Source organism: Diutina rugosa (assembly GCF_008704595.1).
Source record: "Diutina rugosa strain CBS 613 chromosome Unknown scaffold8_size298685, whole genome shotgun sequence".
In the NCBI taxonomy this organism is placed as follows: domain Eukaryota; kingdom Fungi; phylum Ascomycota; class Pichiomycetes; order Serinales; family Debaryomycetaceae; genus Diutina; species Diutina rugosa.
Window position 1 is genome coordinate 43573 of NW_022995114.1, and position 23676 is coordinate 67248.

The 23676-nt window shown below is 46.2% G+C and overlaps 11 protein-coding genes across 11 annotated transcripts; 4 read left to right on the plus strand and 7 right to left on the minus strand. All coding sequences in view use genetic code 12, as the record gives it.

Moving 5' to 3' along the window:
• Positions 1-117: 117 nt before the first annotated feature.
• BUD22 (Bud22p) lies at positions 118-1233 on the plus strand (the record flags this gene model as incomplete). Its single annotated transcript, XM_034154593.1, has 1 exon — positions 118-1233. The coding sequence occupies one exon, from the start codon at positions 118-120 to the stop codon at positions 1231-1233; it is 1116 nt and encodes a 371-aa protein (XP_034013124.1).
• A 10-nt stretch (positions 1234-1243) lies between these two features.
• DIURU_001992 (uncharacterized protein) lies at positions 1244-2509 on the minus strand (the record flags this gene model as incomplete). Its single annotated transcript, XM_034154594.1, has 1 exon — positions 1244-2509. The coding sequence occupies one exon, from the start codon at positions 2507-2509 to the stop codon at positions 1244-1246; it is 1266 nt and encodes a 421-aa protein (XP_034013125.1).
• Positions 2510-2809: 300 nt separating this feature from the next.
• Positions 2810-4018, minus strand: DIURU_001993 (FTR1 family protein; the record flags this gene model as incomplete). Its single annotated transcript, XM_034154595.1, has 1 exon — positions 2810-4018. One exon carries the CDS (start codon positions 4016-4018, stop codon positions 2810-2812), a length of 1209 nt encoding a protein of 402 aa, XP_034013126.1.
• A 1082-nt stretch (positions 4019-5100) lies between these two features.
• DIURU_001994 (serine/threonine protein kinase) lies at positions 5101-7884 on the minus strand (the record flags this gene model as incomplete). The annotated part of the gene is made up of 1 exon (XM_034154596.1): positions 5101-7884. The coding sequence occupies one exon, from the start codon at positions 7882-7884 to the stop codon at positions 5101-5103; it is 2784 nt and encodes a 927-aa protein (XP_034013127.1).
• A 583-nt stretch (positions 7885-8467) lies between these two features.
• MRP8 (Mrp8p) lies at positions 8468-9127 on the plus strand (the record flags this gene model as incomplete). The annotated part of the gene is made up of 1 exon (XM_034154597.1): positions 8468-9127. One exon carries the CDS (start codon positions 8468-8470, stop codon positions 9125-9127), a length of 660 nt encoding a protein of 219 aa, XP_034013128.1.
• A 49-nt stretch (positions 9128-9176) lies between these two features.
• On the minus strand, positions 9177-10187 carry DIURU_001996 (SDR family oxidoreductase; the record flags this gene model as incomplete). The annotated part of the gene is made up of 1 exon (XM_034154598.1): positions 9177-10187. One exon carries the CDS (start codon positions 10185-10187, stop codon positions 9177-9179), a length of 1011 nt encoding a protein of 336 aa, XP_034013129.1.
• A 439-nt stretch (positions 10188-10626) lies between these two features.
• On the plus strand, positions 10627-11052 carry MED3 (Med3p; the record flags this gene model as incomplete). The annotated part of the gene is made up of 1 exon (XM_034154599.1): positions 10627-11052. One exon carries the CDS (start codon positions 10627-10629, stop codon positions 11050-11052), a length of 426 nt encoding a protein of 141 aa, XP_034013130.1.
• Positions 11053-11177: 125 nt separating this feature from the next.
• On the minus strand, positions 11178-12593 carry DIURU_001998 (MCT family MFS transporter; the record flags this gene model as incomplete). The annotated part of the gene is made up of 1 exon (XM_034154600.1): positions 11178-12593. One exon carries the CDS (start codon positions 12591-12593, stop codon positions 11178-11180), a length of 1416 nt encoding a protein of 471 aa, XP_034013131.1.
• An 849-nt stretch (positions 12594-13442) lies between these two features.
• Positions 13443-15668, plus strand: FGR32 (Fgr32p; the record flags this gene model as incomplete). Its single annotated transcript, XM_034154601.1, has 1 exon — positions 13443-15668. One exon carries the CDS (start codon positions 13443-13445, stop codon positions 15666-15668), a length of 2226 nt encoding a protein of 741 aa, XP_034013132.1.
• A 470-nt stretch (positions 15669-16138) lies between these two features.
• On the minus strand, positions 16139-19219 carry DIURU_002000 (uncharacterized protein; the record flags this gene model as incomplete). The annotated part of the gene is made up of 1 exon (XM_034154605.1): positions 16139-19219. One exon carries the CDS (start codon positions 19217-19219, stop codon positions 16139-16141), a length of 3081 nt encoding a protein of 1026 aa, XP_034013133.1.
• A 1229-nt stretch (positions 19220-20448) lies between these two features.
• DIURU_002001 (uncharacterized protein) lies at positions 20449-23466 on the minus strand (the record flags this gene model as incomplete). The annotated part of the gene is made up of 1 exon (XM_034154606.1): positions 20449-23466. The coding sequence occupies one exon, from the start codon at positions 23464-23466 to the stop codon at positions 20449-20451; it is 3018 nt and encodes a 1005-aa protein (XP_034013134.1).
• Between the last annotated feature and the right edge of the window lie 210 nt (positions 23467-23676).

The window sequence follows — 23676 nt, forward strand, 5'->3', positions numbered from 1 at the left end:
GGTTTAATCGATTGCGAACTCATCCATTACTTGTCAGAATCCTTTTGCTACTTATCACCTTCTTTTACTGATACCCATAACAAACTCGTGTCTTTTTCACTTTGAATTCCCACAGTCATGTCATTGTGGAAGGCAGATTACCTCGAAGCAAAGTACAAGGGAATGACGCCCCGCTTTTCTCATACAAAGAAGCTTTTGCGTCTGAAAAACGTTCCAAAGAAGCTTTCGGGACTCAAAGACACCGACGTTGATGACATGATTCTCAGCTATAAGCGAGATGAATTTGAGAAGAAATGGCATCTGGGCAACCGCAAACTCACCAAGTCACTCGCCGTGTACAAAGATGACGACATGATTGTTGATCGGACTCTTCTCAGAGTTTCAAAGTTAACGAAATTACTTCTCAATGCATTACAAGGTTCTCAAAGAAAAGACCCCCCGGCATGGGTAAGTGACAAAGTTCGCGACATCATACTTAATCAGACCGAGTGCCATCCGTCAACATTTTTCAAAAGTCACGCTGATGATAAAGACAAGCTGGCTTTCGTGCTGAAAGTTTGGAATGCCAAAACAATGAAGAAGACTTTGGCTGAGATAGAGTGGCTGTTCCGAATGATCAGAGGCAACATTACAATAATCGAGCGCCGTAAACATGCTAGAGACATGGGTACCTCCGAATCTGATATTCATTCGGAAAGTGAGGAAAGTGAAGAGAATGATGACAATAACCACTATAATGAGTTTGCCGGGATGGTTGCTCTGGGGCTGGATGATGACGATGAAGACAGCGCAGAGGACTCCTTTTTCAAAGGTGGTAGTGATACGGACCAAGAAGATCAGAAATACAATTTACCTGAGCTCATCGGGGGATATGCATCACTTTCGGAGGACGAAGAACCGGAAAATTCCAAGACAGAAAAGAAGAATCGACGTGGTCAAAGGGCTAGACAGAGAATCTGGAAAAAGAAGTTTGGAAGTGAGGCCAAGCACGTAAAGCTGCAACGTGAGCAGGAAGCCAGCGAGCGTCGCCAGCGACAGCTAGAGTACGAAGAGAGATGTCGCAAACGTGAACAGAAAGCACGAGAAGAGGAAGAGAGAAAGAAGGACAATCCAAATTATATTCCATTAAAGGAAAAGAAGGAGGCTGTGCATCCCTCGTGGGAAGCGAAACGAAAAGCTCAAGAGCAACTTTCTAAGGTCGAGTTCACAGGGAAAAAAATCAAATTCGATTGACTTAATTTATTTATTCCAAATTTTCATAGTCCACTTCAAAAGATGTACGTAATTCATTTTCACTGAGAGCACGACAAGCAAGCGGGTGAGTCATTTCAATAAAGTAGCGACATTTTTCTGGCTCGCTCACCATGATCACATTCTCTTCGGGGCCACAAACAAGTTTTAGATCAGCCAGGCGACGTGGCCCATTCCAACACTTGTCACCTTGTGCGTAATGAAGAGTATTGCTTTCGGGAGTGTAGCCAGCAAAGACTCCCACCAATGTATCGTCTTGTCGAATCAGCTGGAGATACTCAATGATATAGTTGTATTCCCCATATTTTGAATTAACGGTATTTGTAGCAGCTCTGAGGATGTCGTCCTCGCCATAGTTTATTGGGTTGGAGGTGTGGCGGGAGAGTATCTCTTTATATCGATGATATTGTGGCGGGAGTTTCTGCGGGTCGGATGTAATCTCGTTATGTGACGACCCGCCAAACAACTCAGTGATTTTCTTCATGTAGTGGTGAATTAAGCCAGTAAATGTCGGTGTTTGCGTGATTTCCAGATTCCCAAGCTTCTCTAAATCTGGAATAGCTGGTACTTCAGTATTAGCGTCCAACCTTTGAAACGAAGCAACCGCGTTTTTGACAGCAGCATCATTGTAGTTCGGATTGTGGTTCTTCATCAATGACAGTAAGATTTGCTGAAGTTGTTTAATCTGATCGGATTGCCATTCGATATATTCCCTTACGTCATCACGTGAATCGCGTGTTTCTCGAGCTTCATTTTCCATTCGTTTTAATCTCTTCTTGATTTTTTCAATCGTACGCCCCTCCTCTTCCTTGGCCACCTGTGCCTTTGTCTTCATCGCCTTTTGTAGTCTCAAAGCTTGCTGGACTTGACTCTCCACTTTAACTTTATAGTCTTCGAATTGTTGGTGAACCTCAGCACAACGATTGGGACATACTTCCAGTCCCTCGTCCGATCCATCACAACAGACGTCGTAGTCACAGACACCGTCCTTAACAAGAAAACTGGGAATGTATTGACCATAATGACCTTCGTTAGCACACCAAAACTTTCCCTGGGCGCAAGCTGCCGTGCCCGGCTCGTCACTCCCATCAGGACAGTCGCAGACGTTATCGTTTACCTGATCCCAATTGATGACAATCAGGGGATCAGAAATGCAACGAAACGGCTTTCCGGGGTTGTAATGGTCGGCAAGATCAGGCCCTACCCCAGCAACCAGGGCAGTGGCTGATCCTACAACTAGCCATATGAGAGTCAACATATCGCGATCTTAGCCGGAAAAACGAGCGCAATATCATAGTTTTATATTCAAGCGGAATTAAGCCTATGACTACTAGTTACATGTTGCTTCTACTTGAACTATGCAAGTATCCTTTGAATGGAAAGACAAGCTCCGTGGGACGTAAACGACTCTAAGTTCCAAAAGTAGTACAAAAACTTAGTTCTGTGAATTTAATTTCAATTCATTAAAGACATTATAATTTTGGGAGCGATGTGTACAATATCGTATCTTGATATCTGATTCTCGTCGGAATCATTGCATTCAAGAGGGACAGCAGCATTACTTTTCCCCTACTACAGCTTCCTGAACCCGGGACACGTCTTCGTCCAGCGACGTTTGTTCTGACCCGTTTGTATGGCTCAAATCCGCAGGAGGCGGCATCTCTCCGTTCAAGATCTTTGCCAAAGCCTCCTGATCATCCATCTTAGCCAAGAGTTCCTCCTCCTGTGCAGCAGTGAGCTGGTTCTTCTTCTTTCCCTTAATATGGTACATTGGGTTCAACTCAACCAAAGTCAAGTTCTTTAACCCGGGCAAATGCCCATGCTTCTCCTCATACAACATGAGCAACAAGGTAGCAATAATAAAAATCCAGTAGACATTGTATGAGAGCACTGAACCATAAGTGGCAGAGTTTTGCCAGCCAAAAAGAGCGTTAAACACATCCCAACCGTGATCGGTAAGGGGGTTGCAGCAATTGACATGCCACACGGATTTGTTTATATTGTAAGTCCCGGGGCCAGAACCGTTTTCAGCAGCATCACCACCAGTCTGCTTGGAGTAAACGTAGTTTTCAAAGAACCACACCCCTCTAGAAAACAAACCAGCAGAAATAAGGTAAAGCATCGAAGTGGAGACAATAAGGAACAATTGCATTGACACATTGTTCCCGAAGTAATAGAGGACAACCCCAACAGAAATACCGGCAATGAGCCCGACCACAACCGGCAAGGGGAACGCGGTGGCCAGCTGATTCAAACCAACACCCCCGACAAAAACCACTGCTTCCAACCCTTCTCTCAATACGGTGATGAAAGGCAACAAAAACATGGCGTATTTTTTCGATAAGTAGCCGATCTTCAACCGGTCCATTTTCTTTTCGGGAGCCTTCAAAAGCGCTTGGGCAAGCTTCACCCGCCATTTCTGTTGCATCTTGTTGATTCTCAACATCGCCACACCCATAATCGTAATCATGACTGTGGCAATGATACAAAAGATCCCCTCCCACAAGTCTTCTGACTTGGACCAAATATCGTTTTTAAGCGAGTAAAACGCACCAATGAAACCAGCACCAATACACAAACACACAAACAACCCTAGAAACCCACCAATCCACACCTGTTTCAACAACTTCTTGTAAATTGCTTTGTGGTGTTCTGCAGTACCAAACTGTTGTTTCAAAAATGAGAAAAGGATACTCATAATGATCACCGCTTCGAGCGATTCTCTGAACACGACAAAAAAGATCGTAACATTGAACACCTGAGCCATTGTGGATTCGGGTTCTGGAGAAAGCTGGGGCGGGGGACCTTATAAGTTGAGAAAAAAAAATTTGTCGGCATGCATTCATGCACCCTGCATAAATATCGATGAGATAAAAATCATTATCAGATACATCGTTATTGCCTTGTAGGCCCAAACCTGAGCCACGATCATTTGCTCGTTTAAATTAGAAATGGAGTTTTTGCATAACCAAAAGATTAATACATCATAAACTCTTCATATCTTTGGCACACCTCAATTCTTATCTCAAGTTTGCGACCAACACGTTCCACCTACATACGCGTCTCTCATTGGTGGAGAAGAACATGACTGTATAGAATGAAAAGTCAAGAAATTTTAATGCCATAAGATCGAAATATTATCCAGACGATTGGTAGGATTTACACGATTGTAAATCCTATCGATAACAGAGCTCACCCGGGAATTTCGGATGGTCAAACCTCAGCCGTGGAAATCGCGTTGTCTGATCAATCAGTTGCTGCGGCCACAAAGCCGAAACCCGGAGAAGCAAAAAAAAAATGCATATCCGAGTCCATGAACTGAATGAGGAAGTGACTTATCAGTCCTTGAGTTAATCCTTGGATGCAACTTTGACACTATGTCAAGAAATATTTTTCGTTTAACGGGGTTGTCCCTTAGGCTTGGCTCTCAGGCTTGGCTCTCAGTCTTGGCCCTTAGGCTTGGCGACTGCAGACTCCGTACGGATTCTGTAGTGTGTGGTGGTTGCATATAACTCAAACTTTAATGTATCTGAATCAGGCAATTTGGATTTGCTCGTCTAAACCCAAATAACTTTGTGAGACTTCGATTAATTTGGCAAGATGCGATGAGTTCGATTTGAGACCAACAACATGGGTTTCGCTTTCGCGATTAAGTTTCGTAATATATAGTTACAAAGCTCTATTGTGGCCAGATTGGTACTGAATTTCATCTTTGTGGCTTACTTTATACCACTAGTGAAGAATTTTTTGGACCCGTTCATAAAAGTGTAAGTATACGTTTACGTAAACTAGAGCTAGAGTACTGTTCGTCATTTAAAAGTCGCCGATGTTGGTGCTGGTTGTATTTGACTATGTACCATGTTGCCGGTCTAACATTGCCAACGAAATCAGGTTCAGCCGTGACCTTGCGTCATCAAATGTGGTGACGTGCTTCACTAAAGGCGAACGAGGTCCCGGGATCAACAGCTGGCGCACATGAGGCATGCGCCCTGTCAGAGCCAGAGGCAGAGACGGCATTGAATAAATAAGTTGTGGCAATGCTTCACTCTGTGATTGCTTCACAGGAACAGCTTGAGGCATCAGCAGTGCCAGAGATGCCAGGCCTGCCGATAACCCCTGCCCAAACAACCCCGCTGGAACATCTGCGAGTTCAGGCGCTGGCAGATGAGTATCATGAATCATTACCACCAGCATACCGTTACCAGCTCGCGTACCTACGTGAGTGTCGTGCAGTGCCAGTCGACGGTTGTGATTAAGAAAAGCCGGCCGAAGCAGCAGTTGTGTCGGGGGTGCAGCATTAGGGGGTCGTACCAGTTGCAGTCTCAGTTGTGGTGCCAATTTTGATGAGAACAGAAACAGCAAATTGGCATTGTCGTCATCGCTTTCCAGACTACTCAGACACAGTGACAGATCGCAATCCAGCAACGCTAAGCCTTCGCCTTCATTCCTTGGACCCACTCCACGATCCAGTTGCCGCTTCTTCTGTCCCATGTGCAAGTTGAACGTTTTCAATTTCTCCGTGATGCCAGATGTCAGCGCCAGCCGTGATTGGGGTATAGGCAAAACGCCCAGGTTGTCCAGCAGGCATTGCGAGAGGAAGTTATCAATTGCTGCTTCATCAAAGGAGTCAAGCAGAGCAAACAGCTCCAGTAATGGTAACAGTAGTACCAGCAGTGCCAGTGCCGTCGTCGTTGCCATAGGCCCTTGACTTCCACCAGGGGCATTACTAGTTGGTGCAACAAATGCGTTGTTACCACCTGCAGCCCAATGATTTGCAACAAGGGAGTGGCCCATGCCGACAATGTTTGCGCCCTCACCAATGAACTGTGCCAGAGGAGGACGCAGACGGGGTCTGCCAGGAACAGCAATAGGTGCAGCTACATTCCCTGTGTAGCTCGGTTGGCGGCTTGGAACAGGTGAAGCCTGTGACAGCAGAGCTGATAGTGACCGTTTCGAAGATGCAGCGGTTCCTGGCTCAAATGGAGTACCCATGCGACTATTTGAAAAGATCGACAGCCGCCGCCGCTTGTCATCCTGCTCCTGAATACCTTTGATGGTTGCCAAAACTGGGGTGCTCAGTAAATATACATCACCTCTAGCGTGACGCATAGTCTCAATTTGGCACGCCTCTACCAGACCACGCCTCAGCGCCAGATCCCCCAGGCGAGTTCGTGTCAACAACGCTTCATGCGTACTTGGTCTCTTGCCGGCAAAAGACCCAGATGGTGTTGGTGTCAGGGTGGTGTTGACCAGCTCAGAGAGAATCATAGCACCTTGACCCAAAGTTGCCCCAACGCCCACAGGTTCGCCAGCTGGAGCAGGGAGAGGTGACCACAGCAGTTTGGAGTCTAAAAACAGCTCCACATCTTCACAACCCATGAGAGTGAATGGATGGTGCTTGATTGCAGGAATGTCAATGCGCGTGTTCGGGTTTTTATCAAGCAATTTTCGAAGTAGGTCCTGAGCGTCATCATATTCGGTTTTTGAGATAGGAGCTACTTGGATGAGCTCTGAATATTCTGGGAATGGAATAGATTGATGACAAATTACGTCAAACAATTCCCATTCAGTTGGGGCATTGAATGGCACCTTACCAAAAAGCAAGCAATATAGGGTGACTCCTAAAGCCCAAATATCAATTTTGTGTGTTATGGAGTATGTCAGATCTTGATCTTGACATAATTCTGGGGCAAAAAAAGCTGGGGTACCAGCGGTTTTTGTCAAGTCAACTTTCCCGTCGCTAGCAATGAGCAGTGACACTCCGAAATCCAGAATTTTGACACAATTCGTGGCACTTACCAAAAGATTGGCCGGTTTGATATCCCGATGAACAATGCCTTGGGCATGAAGGTATTCGAGTCCAAGCACGACATGACGAAGGGCGCGCCTCAGTTGAGCGAACAGTAAATTAGGCGCATATTCATCTGAAGGCAAGTCTATTTCCGATTCGCGAGTGCAGGGAAGTTCTTGGGGGTCTGGTTGACTAGGCGCCGGTTGCGCTACTCCATTGACCACAGTGACAATGCCATTGTTAGAAGCAGCGGAACATTCATGATTTGAGCGTTTCCACTTAATTTCACCCTTCTCAAGGTACTCGAGCACCAAATATATTTTCAGCGCGCTGTCGTCATCCAAAACCTCTCGCAATTGAACGATGTGGGGGTGATGGCAACGCTTCATTATACTAATCTCGCGCCGTACCTTGCGTTCTTGAGGCAGCATCAGTCTCAGTAACTCACCGTAGTACAGATACCCATGGAACAGATGTCGTTTCGACTTCCGCAGGATTATCTTGATGGCCACCAATTGATTCAGTGCGAGATCCTTGGCAAGCTTAACCTTCCCATGTTCCCCGCGTCCAATCTCCAGAAGGATTTCGTAAGTGTTGAGCACGCGTCGCCGTGTGATTCTGTCGTATTCAAGATACACCTGGTGTGTTTCTTTCACTGTGGGTGGCTTTGGCGAAACAGGCACGCCCAGGCCCAGTGCTTGCAGCGTTACCAGCACCCGCGCTGCTGGTGCCACTGTCGGAACTGGTTTTGTATTGAAATAGACGCCTCCTAATGGAAGAGGCTGTCCTAGCGGTGGATTGGACGCACGGTCGTCCCTTTTCACCGCTCCGTCCACCAGCATTCGGTGGAGAAGGTGTGGAAACAAAGAGATTTTCGTGCGACCCGTGGGGGAGACCGAAGCCGGCGTCGACGAGGGTACACAGATAGATGAGAAGATACTTTAAAAGACGATTACAATTGTAGAAGTAAGACTAGAGTGGCCCCTTGAGATATTTGCTGAACAGATTCAATTTTCAAGCAGATGACGATCGTGGGGAAAAAAAGCGAGCCCCTTTCAATTGACATGGCTCACACGACCATGTTCAGCCTAATGGTGAAGCTGAGGAGGGGTGATGCTAGAGCAATCACCTTGCAGTTTTCAGCAAGCCGTATTGCTTACTTGGAAAAATGTCTGAATGCCATCGATAGGTGGTTCCCACAAGGTCCCACAACCTAAGTGTAGTGAGCCGATCTTGGCTCGGCTCATTGTCGCCCCTAAAACACCCTGAACCGATCGTTTCTTTTGCAGAATATCGTTAGGCTCGCTTCCTTGGTGCTCACTGGGGTAATTACGGTAGGGACACGACGCGCCCACCTGGGTATGTGTAAGAGTGGTGGCGCGGAGTATATCTAAACACTACGTTTCCACATTACCCTTGTCAAATATGTCTGACATTCAACAACGCATTGACCAACTCGAAAAGTTAGTTGAAAAGCAGGGTGCTTTGCTTGCCAAAACTGGTCAGCAATTAGTGCAGTTACAGGTTCTGGACGTCAAGGCGAGAATGAAGCTGATTGATGACGTTCAACGCCAATTGAACCCCCAAGACAAGCTGAAAGGGGTTGATGACCTCGACTTGACTGACTACGTCACTAACGAAGATCTTATTCAAATGGTCGGTGAGTTGCAGGGCCAGTTGGATGGTATCGAGGACCGAAGCATCAGACGCGTGTACAACCTGACTACCAAAGGTAGCATTGCTCCCTTGTCCAACCGTGATGGTGAACAACCGACAGAAGATCTTTTGGGCTTCAAGTTTCCTGCCACAGTGGCTGAATTTGAAAAGTTGCCCAAAATTGATATCATTCAATTGGCACTTTTCTATGAAGTACTTGTTCCTGATACTCGTCTTGAGTCCTTAGCACAGGCTGCTAAGCTGGATGACCCCGAGGCTGTGAAGAAAGCATTGGAGGAGAAGACGCTGGCGCTGGCCTTGCTGAAAATTCATGACCTGATCAGCGACGCTGACTTGAAGGCTGCCTTCGATGACGTTGCCCGTTACTTGGGTTTGCCGGTTCGCAAAGGTGAACCAAATCAATTCTAATTTGCTCAGAGTGTTTACGAATTCTTAGTGTTTCTAATAACATACATCATCAAATTTTACTTCCGCGAGCACGGAATAACTGGCTTACAGAGTCCTTCACCGACGTTCCAATATCGATAAATTCCCATCCCAAAAGCCCTTTCGTTTTGCTTGCATCGTACTTGCCCAATTTCCGTAACTTATACGTGTCACCACCTGGGTGACCTTTCCAAATTTTGAGTTCTGGCCATTCGCGATTGACGATATCGGCTAAAGTTTGCATGGTAAACCGGCGGTCTACCAAAAGTAATCTTTCACCATGGAGTTTTGAGTCAGTGATTGGGGCAATGTGAGCCTTAGCAACATCGCGCACATCAATGTAGGGGCCAAAATGCTTAACGGGACCTCTGGTCTCAGGTTCCAGCTCGAGCAAGTCATCGATCACTTGCATCAGCTGGTTAAGCTTGACTTTCTTTGCGTCATCTGGATCGCATTGAGGACCAAATGTGTAACCAGGCAATACCGTTGTTAAGGTGAAGTTAGGCTTCTTCTCCTTGACAAAATCCCAGGCTGCCTTCTCCGCCAAGGGCTTCAGCGCCAAGTAAGCCAAAATCAGGTTGTCTTTGGCGACGTCGTAATCGATAAACGTCCAAGTCTCTTCATTGGCCACGTTATCTGGCAGTTCCACTTCAGGACGACAACCAGCAGTAGATGCTGTAATGACAACCCGCGTCACTTGAGGGGCATAATTAAAAATCGAATCAAGAATCAGTTTCGTTCCTTCAATTGCCGGTTTCAAAATATCCCGCTCAGGTTCCTCAACCTCGAAAGAAAAGGGCGACGCTGTGTGAAGAACCACCGTAATTTCGGGATGATCTTTGAGCACTTGATCGAAGGCATGGGGGTCAACTATATTCGGGACAACAGCGTATTGGAATTTGGGGCCGAAGAAGCGGGCGAGGCGGTCGCCTTTGTCATTAGATCTCACAGTCCCTAAGACATCGTACCCTCCTTCAATCAAATACCGCACAATCCATTGAGCAATGTAGCCGTTGGCACCAGTAACAAGTACCTTGGTCATGACGTGCGTGTGTTAAAGTTCCTAATGATTTTAGTTTTGCAAAGGTCGGTTGTGGGGTTACCGATCCATGTGATAATGCCGGACCGAGGAGCGTGGGGTTAGGTCGCGACGATCGGGTGGAGGCACAACACCATATTTTTATCTCGGCTTGGGTGGAGCTGACGGTCTTACTTGAAACTGTTTTTGGAAAGCACTCTATATAGTTTACTCGAGATCGATTTCTCGAACACTTGGCGCATCGTGAGTTAATCGAACACATCACGCATATTTCCTATAAACCATTGATAAAAAACTGTGACACGTCTTTAGTTTTCTTTATATCTTCATCAATGTAGTTTCAAACAATATTTTGTAGTGGAAGGTGTTTTTTGGATATGCCATTTAACATTATTTATATATTCTTGCGCCTATCTATAGTGTTAGTGCGATCACCCACCTTATGGATATGGCTACCACAAATCAACGACCACCATTTCAGTTGGAGGATATTGAGCTGGGACGTGTGAAACCAACCGAAGTGTATACCGAGATTGACCGACTAAAGACTGAAATCAACGGTCTCCGCAATTGCATGGCACAGTTTGTTACCACCCTTGCCACAATACCGCCAGACCAATCTCAACAACTGTACTACATTCTGGTAGTTAAGAAGCTTCATCAGGTTCAACAAGCAATTTCGGAGTATCTGAAGCAATACGAGTGCCTAGTTCCCTTGATACAAGTTGCTGAATCAAGACTTGGTGCCTCAAACCAGGCCGAAGATGGTGTGGCACATGTACAGGTACAAGGACAGCAAATACCGCCTCTGGTCAACCAAGGGTTACGTCAATATACTGGACAAGGTGGTATAGCGCAACGACGCTGAATTCCTACTCGACGTTTAACTCATGAAACAATTAATCTTAGAATTTTCATGAAAACTACAGCTGGTACAAGTCAAGTGGAAATGTTAGGATGCTGATGATTTGATTTATTTACTTGTACTTTAATTCACACTTTAATGTTCACTTTATACCCTGCCACCGCGCCACGGTCGACGTACCATAACACCAAACCTGCGGTGGCTAAACAAGCGACAAAAATTACGAATTTGTCATAGTCGCTCAGTGTACCCTGACCGATGATTGCCAGTGCTATTGGGACGCCAAATAAGTTCGCAATGGATAACACAAAGTTGACTATACCATAACGGATTCCGATCTCCCTCACAGGCGTGATTTGCGAGAGGCATGCTGGCAATAGCAGAAGAATTGAGCCAGAAAAGAATCCACCAATGGCAGCAAATGCATAAAGCGCCCCAACCAAATGACCTAGCGGAAGCCAAACTGCCCAAATGACAATTGTGTATCCTAGAATCATTGCCACATTCATGTTGAACCGGCCCAAATAGTCACTGACGAAGTTAGGGACAATTCGTCCAGGAATACCAGTAGCGTTCCATACTGTCACCAATAACAATGACGTTGATTCTGTCTGGCCCTTTGCAATACAATAAGTTGAGAAGTATGTCATGATCAACACTAGTGAGAGCTCAGCAAAAAATCCACCAGCAACAAGTATCCAATAACGACGATCTAACTCAACGAGGAACTTCAAAGAAACTTTGCTTTTGAGGTGACCCCATTTCAGTGTCAGTCGATGGTTTTCAGACATTTGCAGTGGCAGTCGGCGAAAGCGTTCTTTTACCAACGCAGTAGCAACTACCATACAACCCAAAGTCGTGAACGCCAAAATTCTGATGGCCCATTCGAAGCCGTATTTGGAATAAGCATATCGGAGCATAAGTGGAAACACCAAACCCCCCACCAGGCCACCCAGTGTCGCAAAACCCACCATCGTGCCTCGTTTCTCAAAAAACCAATGACTAAGAGTGGAAATCAGAGGACTCATGCCAAGCCCATTACCGGTCCCAAGGCAGATGAACCCCAACGCAAATTGCCATAATTCGGTGGCACTCGCAACTCCCATAAGACCACCAAACATGAGAAGAGCTGACACAATCATGATATGCCGTGGGCCGTAACGGTCGAATATAGGACCGGCAATGATGGCAAGCATATAGGTCAATGCCAAATAGATTGAAAAAATCCAGGAAATAGTCAGCGCCAGGTAATACTTGAGTTGATGTCCAGACACCCACATTTGTACCGCCCCAATAGAGTTGAGAACACCTAAGTTGACAATACAACCAAAAAATCCCCCCAACACAACGAGGTACGCTCTTAGGCCACCCTCAGGATACACGTCATGCGATTCATCATCGGAATCGGGAACCAGCACAGTTTGCTCGATATCTTGTTCATCATGTTCAGCCAGATGCTCCTCCTTCGATTTGTCTTTGAGAGTGACCATCCGATGATGAGTAGACAGACCCTCCATCGGTTGAAGCTCGATGGTTCGAGACATTGCTAAATGGATGAGTAATAACTTGCAATCCGAAATACCACTACTCGCGACTGCATTCGAGCATGAGATGCTTATGTGGGGTTAAATTGGGGTACACGTTCAAAACGCAACGAGGTGCCAGTTAAAACGATTTAAATAGAGTTGATTACGTGAAGCGATAGATCTTGGGTGGTCCTAACACTTTTCTGCCGTGCTGTAGCGATCGCCTTTTCTCTATTTAGTAGTGGGACTAGACCCGCCTTAACGGCCTTCGATACCCGAACTTTCATGCATCCAAGGTCGAACATGCGCGGCGTTATTAAGAACGGCGAGAACAAGCGATGAGGCTCGAGATAAGCTAAAAAAGGTAGATTCAAATGAAAAGAATTGTTCCTTCAGTACAGAGAGTATAACCCTGATTTGCTCGGTGTGGGCGAACCATGAGGGCCATTGCACCATAACGGCTTTGTTTAACAAACATTTTACAAGCCACTCTAATTATTTGAAGTTACGTCATGTAAAACCGTGCTTTTCAAACACTGTGAATTGTTTTCAAACTCATCCTCTGAACTAATGGTAACGTTTCATATTCCCACAGTTGTCCTACACCTCTGACTACAGGGGATGACATCTGTTCGCCTCTGACATCGCAGACGTTACCTGACATTCTGAAGAGTCCTATATAACTTTACATTAAAAATTCCGTGCATATCAGTCGATAATGAAATGAACACTCGAACATATGAATTTGTTAAAAGCCAACCACAAATTCGAATCACAATCTCGGGCTCCAAATTGGTCACGTGATTGAAGTACACTAGTCGCAGTACCATTGACACGTACCTTCCAAGATAGCACTCGCACAGAACAATGCCACCAAAGCAGGACGTTTTTGCTGATTTATTTGCGGGGAGTCGACGTAAGAATAATGAATCATCTATGTCAATGCAACAGCGTCTCCAAAAGGGTGCTATGGCGCCGCCTCTCACACCAACGCTGCTGCTGCTGCTGTTACTGACATCGAGTGCAATTAAACTGGATCCTTTCGACATATTGTCAGTTAATTCCCGTCACACCAATCAGACTAATGGAGCTATTAAATCAAACTTACCGTCGGACAGCGTCGACTTGTTGGATATACTCGGTCAAGAGAAGCCAAATGGCTCAAAATCGTCGACTAATGACCTTCTCGATGATTTGTTCGGCTCGAGCTCTGCTGTTAAATACTCAAGTGCTCCCAAATCTTCTACTCCAAGTTCCAATGGCGGTACGGGCCTGTTACTTGATGACGACTTCACCGATGCATTTACCCCCAACCGCGAAAGTTTACAACGGGTCGTTAGAGAAACGAACACTTCAAAAGAAACGCAACTGTTCAAACCCAGTAAGGATCAAGGTGAAACGAGTGAACGTGAAGCCAGTCTGGACTCTCAACGAGATGCTTTGATTGCCAAACTTGTGGATGTTGGCTTTGATGTCGATACTGCCAATGAAGCTATAGATCGGAAAGGGTACAATCTTCAAAACTGCGTCAATTATATTATGGCAAAGGCCGCAGGAGCAGGTGAGCCAGAATCCGTATTGCCCCCGCGCCCACAACAGGGCCAAGGTCCCGACTTGGAGCAGTGGTTCAGTAAAGGCATGCTGATGGGATATTCGTTATTTAACAAGGCTAACAAAACAATCAAGAAAAACATTGATCAGTTTGTTGACGGAGGCCAAACGACTGACGATGGATTGCCCGCGTGGATGAAGCAAGCATCAAAATACAAGGATCAAGCAATCGAAAAAAAGTACAATGTTGAGGATTATGGGAGCGATCTGGAGAATATAGATGAGGTCGAAATTCAGAGAATAATTCGACAGCAAAAGCAAAAGCGTGAACAACGCCGTGAAGATCTTCCCGGTGGAAATAAACCAAAGCAGGCTCAAACCGAGAAATCTTCTAGAGGATTTGAAGAGGGCAGGTCCACCCGGGGTAATGCTCAAGCAGTTGGGGCTCGTCGTGAACAAAAACTGTTGAAAACAGAGAGTCCTGACTCCCTTCCCTCAAGACCTCAAAAGAAACCTGATTCAGTGCAATCAGTGTATGAACTTCCCAAACGCCCTTCCCCTAAGAAGCAACAGAAACCAGCTATCCCTTCTTCTCATTCCATCGATCTATTAGGGTTACTGAGCCCGAATCAACTGGTTTCCCTCCGATCAAATGTTCCCCTCAACACATTTGATGAAACTGATTACACCACCGCAAAAGAGGCAGCGACCGTCGCGTATTCATCTGGTGACTATGTAACTGCTCTTGAGCAGTTCCAAACATGTCTTGCACGCTTACCAGATAATCATGAACGTCGTGTCATTATTGGGAGTAATTTGGCAAACGCTTACAAAATGGTGGGAAATCTTAAGCAGTCACTACAAGCTATTGAGGATGCCCTCAAATTAATTGATCATGAGAATGAGGTATACACCACGAGCGATAACACCATCGCAGATAAACCTATCAAGTACTGGTATACAAAGCTTCTTCTCACTCAAGCGGAAGTAAATGAGTTGATGGAGCGTTATGAAAACGCTCTAGAACTGTACACGACGCTTGTCTCCAAGCTTGGCGTTAGCGATCGCAAAGTAACTGATGGTCGTCGCAGAGTTGACAAGGTTGTTAACCCGCAAAATTACCGACCCAAGCCTAAACCTGCAACGACATCTTCAGCTCCCCCTAAACCTGTGACGAAACGTTCACCCACAAAGTTGAAGCCGCAAGAAGATCAAACCGAACTTCTTGATGATATCGAAACTGAGCTTGACGCTTGGGCTAAACGCAAGCAAAATAACTTGCGAGGACTTCTTTCCAACTTGGATGAAGTCATTCCCCAGCAAGTAGCGATGAAGCCTCAATTGCGTAAGTTGACGTTGAATGATTTGATGCTTCCAAAACAAGTGAAAATTCAGTACATGAAAGTGATTTCAGCCATTCACCCGGATAAATTGGCACTGCAATGCAAAGAGAACCCCCGGGCGGGGTTGGTTTGCAATGCAGTTTTCATACGATTGAACAAAGCGTGGGAGCAGTTCAAGATAGATGAAAATATCTCTTGAGGTTAAACAACTCAGCATTGCTTTATATCATTTGAGTAGTCGCATAATCATAAGACGTTCATATTGCGGCTATCTAGAATATAAATTAAACTAAGGTTTCGAAGAGTAGCAATACGGTAGGTCGCCTGAACAAATTGATCATCCATTATTACTGATGGCTTATTCAAGGTTGGGAGAAATAGCACCACTGTACGCCCAATTGTTTGACTCAAACTCTATAAATTTTTTGGTAACGCTATACGCAGGTAAGTTGAAATAATTACAATTTATGCTATTTGATCTTGAAGCCCCTCATATGTTTTGATCAATAAACCGTAAAAACTCTGGACGAATCATTGATTTCGCTACTCAGCTTGAAGAAGTAATGAAAATTCTATCAATCTACTTGTATATGGATATCTTTGTTAATCATTTATTGCAATTTTTTAGAGTATTAGTGATATTCTCCGCTTAAGGTATTGGGGAGAGCATCAAACAAATATGAGCGCACCTGCCAAGACCCAAGCCACACGTGAGATCTTAATCGTTCCTGCAGCGCCTTCAAAGGGCTGAGGAGAAACCAACTTTGTGGGCTCAGGGTGTGAAGAAAGTTGGGAGGGAGAAGCTGATAAGGTTATTTTGGGGTTTTCAAGTTCCTCGGTGTGGGGTAAAGAACGATCGGGTTGACCCTGAGGTGCGGTCAGAATGTGCTCTGGGTATGTGGAATGGCCATTCACGTTGCAACCTTCACCATGGCAAACAACAGTCGCCCATGCTGATTCGTGAGACTCGATTGTCGTAGTTTCAACATCGTTCTCGGTGGGACTAGTCTGAACTGCCTTGGGAATGTCATTCGAAGCCGTTTCACCTTGACCTACCAACTCTGCCGATGCAGAAGTTTCACTCTGACCCTCTGAGTTATCAGTCTTGGGATTCCCACCATGGACATTTTCAGTCACCACAGATTCGACTGGATTCTTATTGTTATCCGTTGCAGGAGTTTCACCATTGTCCCCAATGTTCTCAGCAGTTGGTTCCACAGAGAGGAGCGTCTCGCTTGATGTTGCAATCAAGGTTGAAGAAAATTCCCCAACAAGGTTTCCAGAACTCAAGCATTCAACACACACTGTTTCGGTCACCTTGTTGAGTTCAATTTCAGTCTCAATAGAGGTAGAAACTACCTCTTCAAAAGTTGAGGCCTCTTCATTGTCGGATGTGTCAGAAGGGACATTGACATCGATTGCTTCCGAAGGATTCGATCGGTTTGAAGCCGAGATGATAATCGACGTAGGGGTGACCTTTGTAGTTGAAGTCACCGCAGTACAGTTGGAGTCTGAGGATTCTACTGGAGTGAATTTTGAGACCAGCTCCGTGGTCAGCTCGGTAGACGGCCCAATGGTCGGCTCGGCAGCAGACTGTTCAGAATCAGAAGACGGCTCAGTGGTTGGCTCGGCTGCAGACTGTTCAGACTCAGAGGACGGCTCAGTGGTCGGCTCGGCAGCAGACTGTTCAGACTCAGAGGACAGCCCAGTGGTCGGCTCGGCAGCAGACTGTTCGGTGGTGTGACTCGAAGATTCAGGAGGTTCAATGGGAGGTTGAGGAACCGGAGGTACCCTTGAAGCTGAAGTCGTCAACGTGAGAGTAATCGACGGAGTGTAGGTCGTCGTTTCCGTAAGTATGACACACGAACCGGTAATATTAGTGTTAGAGGCAGTGGTTGAATCAGTACTGTAGGTCTCAGAAGTCGAACTGGAAGTCTCGGTCTCAGAGGTCGACGTCTCGGTCTCAGAAGTCGAGCTGGAAGTTTCGGTCTCAGAAATCGAGCTGGAAGTCTTGGTCTCAGAAGTCGAGCTGGAAGTTTCGGTCTCAGAAATCGAGCTGGAAGTCTTGGTCTCAGAGGTCGACGTCTCGGTCTCAGAGGTCGACGTCTCGGTCTCAGAGGTCGACGTCTCGGTCTCAGAGGTCGACGTCTCGGTCTCGGAGATCGAACTGGAGGTCTCGGAGATCGAACTGGAGGTCTCGGAGATCGAACTGGAGGTCTCGGAGATCGAACTGGAGGTCTCGGAGATCGAACTGGAAGTCTCGGAGGTCGAACTGGAGGTTTCGGAGGTCGACGTCTCGGTCTCAGAAGTCGAGCTGGAAGTCTCGGAGGTCGACGTCTCGGTCTCAGAAGTCGAGCTGGAAGTCTCGGTCTCAGAAGTCGACGATGGAATGGTTTCTGTGACAGTGGGTGTGAAAGTTGTAGTAGATGTGAGTAAGTAGCACGAGTTCAGCAACAGAGCCAGCACAGAACTCGAAACTTCAGTCAAAGAGGACGAAGATTCGGTATATGAGCTAGGCGACTCACTGGGGGGTAACGAGGAGGATGTAACTTCCGATGAAGAAGATGGGGTCGGCTTAAATGAGGATTTAAAAGACGATGCTGATGATTCCGTGGCTGACTCAACAGATGGCGACGGCTCGGGGGTACTTTCGAGTGTTGGTGACGGGCTGGGAGAGGTGGTATCGGGCACTTTTACCAACACCGTGATGGTAGCACCATTCGTCAGCTTCCAAGGAAGAGTAGTTACGTCGGTCGTCGTTCCCGTCCAAGTAGTGGTAGTCACAACCTCTGCCATGCCATTTCCGTTAGGGTTCAGACCCTGGTAAGGAGTCCAGTTAACAACGCGCTCATTGCGGTTAGTGAAAATGGAGTTTTGGCATTGGTAACGGTTGATGTATTGAACACGGTCACTGTTAGCATAGCTAGTCTTCACCACAATGTAGGGAACATAACCTTTCGGTACATTCTGGTACAGCACGGTGACTTGAGTTCTCAGACACGAGATTTGATGAGGGAATTGCTCCGTTTCCAGTTTGGGGTAGGACCAGTCATTCAAGTCATTCGAAAAGCCAAAGTCGACATTGCTACAATCAATGTTGTTGACAATCATGCCAATTGTGCCCAGACGGTAACCTTGTTCACAAACGCCACCACGCAAGAAATTGGCCGCTTGAGGTTGATCTACCAGAGTGGACCGACTGTAAACAAGACGAGAGTCATAAGGAGCTGCCTCAAAATTGGCGGTAGTGGTCAACGGTTTCCCATCTTCGAAAGTGATTGTGTTAGATCCTTTGTGCCACAATTTTGCGCACTCCAAGTCGACATTGCCGCTGGACCCGCCATTGCAAAACGCGACTGGAAACGATGCCTGACCGTACGCGACCGTCAGCAGAGTCACAGTGTCAGTCATTGTGCATTGAAGCTGAGAGAAAGCGACAATGTTGAGACCATTGAACGGTTTACATTTGGCGTAAGTCAGGCTACCCACCTTCAAGTCAACTTCGGTTTCATCCATGATAAACCGTTTCACCCCGGGCATGTTCAACGTGAATGTGTCTCCAGCAGAGTACTTGGAACCCTCAATTTTCCAAGAAACGGTGGCTTTCCACAGGGCCGAGTTGGGGGTATCGTAGAGGTAGTTGGCTCCCGGCTCAAACTTCACCAGGTCAAGTGAAGTAAAAACCCCTGAAACCTCTTTAGCTGAGGTGAGTGATACCAACGCGGCTAATACCGGCACGGTAACCAACATAGTGCTCGGGTAAAGAAAACGAATGAACGGCCGCTGGGGTTTACTTTGGGATTACTAGAGATTATATGCTTTGACGGGAATTCGAGGCGTTGGTTTGGGGATTTGCATCGCGCAGGTGTTGCGGTACGAGCTTTCGCCACATAAACTATGCCGATAGTACCATGATGAGAATGTCATGGACGAGTCAGTCAAAGCCACTTCTGACACCGCGAACAAGACCAACCTCATCCCGGTTCGAACTGATAAAACTTGATCGTCTTACTGTAGTGGCACGGAATAAACAGACTCGTGTCGAACCTAAACCAGCCAATCTGTGTAGCTTTTCTGGCTGCGTCGTAATATAAGTTACACGATGCATTTCCTCGCCGGCTTTACTAACTGAGGCGTTACACCTGCATGCATCTTAGCAAGCGAGCGCGCCGAATCATCCAAACAGGAACAGAATCTGTCCCAACTTGGAATGCGGTAATGCCGAAGACCAGAACACGCGTCCAAGAAAGTGGGTCAAGAAGCATCACTAAATCTACGGTATACGTAAATCCCGCACGGTTCAACCTAGATCAAAATTCTCGATTCCCTACTGGATTGGCTCAACTTCAACTTAGATCGAACTTGATACCGGCGTATAACATGCTTAAGCGATCTGTAAGCAAACCTTTAAATTGTTACAGTTGGGTAGAACTAAAGCATTTTACATAACGGTCTCGGAAGGGTTACAGGCACAGGACACCATTTTTCCGGTCATCCAACCGTTTTTGCTTCTGCTTTGTCCTCGGCAGGGTCGACCCCATCAACTGCGGCTCCCGTGCTGTACTTGCTCGCCTTGCATAACGTCTACTCCCGTGGTTCGTCGACTAAGGTTAACTCTCGGACTTCAGCAGAGGATGAAGATGTCGGGGACATGTCTCGATGCCATCGCAAACCCATATGTAGTATAATTTGGTTTCAGATTGGCACTCGGGTGGAACTGAGCGCACCTCTGTCGGCACAAATGCGGTAACTAAATCTGATAGAAGCGTCTAATTTCGGTTTAACCATGCATAACCAAATCTCGGTGAAAGCCTTGACTTTCTTCTTCATTACACAGACACTAGAGCCAGTTCCTCATGGTCATCAAAACATGATTTAAAGTAAGTGGATGATATTATTGTTGCTATGCACGGTTGGCTGTCACTACAATTCAGCCACACGGGCCAATCGGTGTTTATTTGTGAGGTTTCCAAGCGTGGTCACATCAACCACCCTTCTTCCAACGTCTCGTTAATCTGCTGCATCATCTGTTCGTCGTCATTGCTATCATTCTCATTGTCGCCGTCGGCTTCGTCTTCCTCTTCCTCTTCGTCTTCTTCTTCTTCTTCATCATCCTCATCAACATCGTCGTCCTCGTCATAGCCAAATCCTTCACCGCCACGATTAACGTTGCGGCGAGCCTCAGAAGCTAATGGTTTGATCGCTTCAGCCTTATGCACATTTCCAGCTTCAGAGAAATCCAAGTTTCTCAGATACAACAACACTTCCATCTGATGCTTGAATTGGCTTAGGCGCTCCACCAAGTCGTGACAATTCCGCACATTAAACTTCTTCCCTCGATTGCGCTCGCTGAAATAGCGGATCATATCAGAAACAACAGAGAAAAACCCAAACTGCTCTAAATAACGAGCTCTCAGTTCTGTGATCAAAGTTTGAGCTGGAGCCATGGAAGCAACCCTATCCCAGCGCGTCCCGATAGAAAACCTTGTTTGTGACAGCAGCAGTTGCAGCGATGGGTATGCACGGTGGTCACCTTGATTGGCCACAGTTTCGAACAAAGTGTAGTCTGTAAGTCCTTGACGATACACAAGACTCGTCAGCTCTTTCAGGATCAAATTTATGAGCACAAGGAGAATCAGAAGCTTGACGTCATAAATATTTTCGACCCCCAGCGAGCCCGCTTGTTCCAGAGGACGCCCTCTGACGTGGCATTTGAGTAAGCGGAGCCAGATTCCAAGTATTCCATCAGATGGGAATGGGCCCTCTGGTTGCTCTACTGGGTCCTCATATCTGTTAGCTTCCATCAGAGTAATAGTAACCACAAGCAGGACATAATCGGCCAGATTTTCAAGCATCCATGTTTGTAAGTCAGTCTCATTCACGACTGCATCTTGTTGACCCAAAAACACGTCGTAATTCTCCAACGTTGAAACAAGGTATCCATCCCATGTTTGACTAATGTGTTGCCGCTTCGAGCGAGGCCACAGATCATAGCACAGTGCCCATGCATCAACAATTTCTGGATAAATCAGCAGCCAGGCAGTCGCATTGCGTAATACTTGAAATGAAACTAATTTCTGTTTGATGTAAATGTGGTGGAGCTCCGGATCGTCAACAACCTCCAGAGGATATTGACCATACACAGTTTTGTTGAGTATATCTGTTAGCTCAAAAAATTGCCAAACCTCACGCTTATTTTCGTCTGTATCCACGTGAAGAATGTTTCGGAGCACATGCAAGACATTCAACTCGATGAAAGCGTGTGCGTAGGCATTTTTAGAGTCAGATGATGCGCTACGCCGGGCTTCGCGAAATACCATCAGTAGCAGGGTCAAGAATGAATCATAATGAGAAATTGCCATCTTGAACAGCAGAAATTCTGTACTAAGATTGGCAATCACGGCAAGCACGAGACTCTGATTCACCATTGCTGTATTAACTGGATGTTTGAGTGATGTTAATATGGTAACATGACTCTCATAAAGCCTGAGCGTCTCAAGAAGAGTAACAACGAAGCCGTCAGCTCGAGGTTCCGCTGTCTCTGGGTGATAATTGGCCAGAAAAAACAGCTGAAACAGATTAAGTTCAACAAAAAACGTCCGCAATGGCGTAATCAGCCGCAGTAGCAGCCGTACAAGGTAGAGGCAGTTTGTAAATAGAGGGTTATCAGTTAATCCCACAACAATACCCCCCAGCACACCCAAATCTGTGCAACCTCGACGAACTAATTTGAAAAGTAAATGGGTCTGGAGCATGAGCCACAAATGTAAGTCTAAAATTTGAAAAAGAGTTCGATGGAAGCCAATTTGCTCGGGTGCCTGCGTGATTCTTGTACGGTTATCCTCGTTTGTCGCGCAGTGCACCAGTAACAATAACAAGAAATCAGCAACAATAGGATCAAATTGATAAGACTTGATCATCGTCGCTGGAATTCTCGCGAATGCATTGCCTGGCGTTTTCTGTTTGAGCAGAAGAAGAGCAGTTAATAGCTTGTCGCCTTCGACTCTTTGGGCAAACATCTCTACCAATTGAAGATCGAGATTTGTTTGCTTTAGATGCAAACTGAGATCGTTATTCTGCTTACACAAGTCAGCCAAAATTCTAATTGGGGATAAAACAAACAACGGTAGCAGAGGAGGTGGCAGAACCATAAGGTCAATCAAAGTGGGAAACAATTGTAGCAGTGTAAAGGGAAAATTTGGCCTCGACAGAGTGAGTGCAAGCACATTAATCGCTGCTAATGCCATTGTTGCATCTAGTCGCAGGGCCCTGAACAAAAGGCCGTATATAGGCTTCAGAATCGCTCCTAGTTCAGCCAGCCCCAGTCTCCCAAGTTGCGTCAAAGCTAAGCAATATGCTCCGAGCAACTGGGTCAGTAATTTATCCTTCGAGAATGGTTGCGCGTATACATTCTCTGTCGGATCATCTATTGGAGAAGCCCATTGACTGAGACCCAAGACTAGCTGATCCAGAAGTGTTTGAAGCTCAACTGAATTGGGTTCGGCCTCGGTGACAATGAGTGGCACTAGCGTTAATGCACGTGTAACCACTTCGGCACTAGCGTCAACGTCTGTCACGACCAGCGTAACAAACAGGGCTAGACCTCGCCAATCAGCATTAATGCTTGCCTCTTTTGCTAAATTAACGCATATATCAACACTGTAATTGATGACGATATCCAAATCGATGTCGAGGGGCGTCTTTCGCTTGAGTTTCGGATACGCAGCAAGTAAAGCCACTAATGGTTGAACAACCAGCTGGAGCTTATCAAGCACCTTCCAAGGTATCGGCTGAGGCAGATTCAAAAGCAATTTGACGATTACCACGAGCTTGGGGACCTCTAGAGCCTCAGGAGCACTGAGGTCCATCACCATTGCGTGAAGGGCCAGCGTAAAGTGGGACACAACGTCAGAGACAGTTTCCTCATCCCCTAACACCTCCCGTTTGAGATCGTCATTACCAATAAGACTTGCCCGAAGTAAAACGAGCGAGTCCATAAGGTATAAAATTAGGTGCAAGTCAGTGGCAAAGATCGCCGCGAGGTGGACTAGGGCAGATGCTCATAACGTACGCGGCTAGATTCCACAAACTTCCCCCACTGAATCTTCTAGCGGTCATTTGTTGAATATGCATTATATAATTAAGGTTTTCGAAGCACATGGCTGTGGTTTATTGAAAACTATCATGGACGCTTTGGGTGTTTTGAT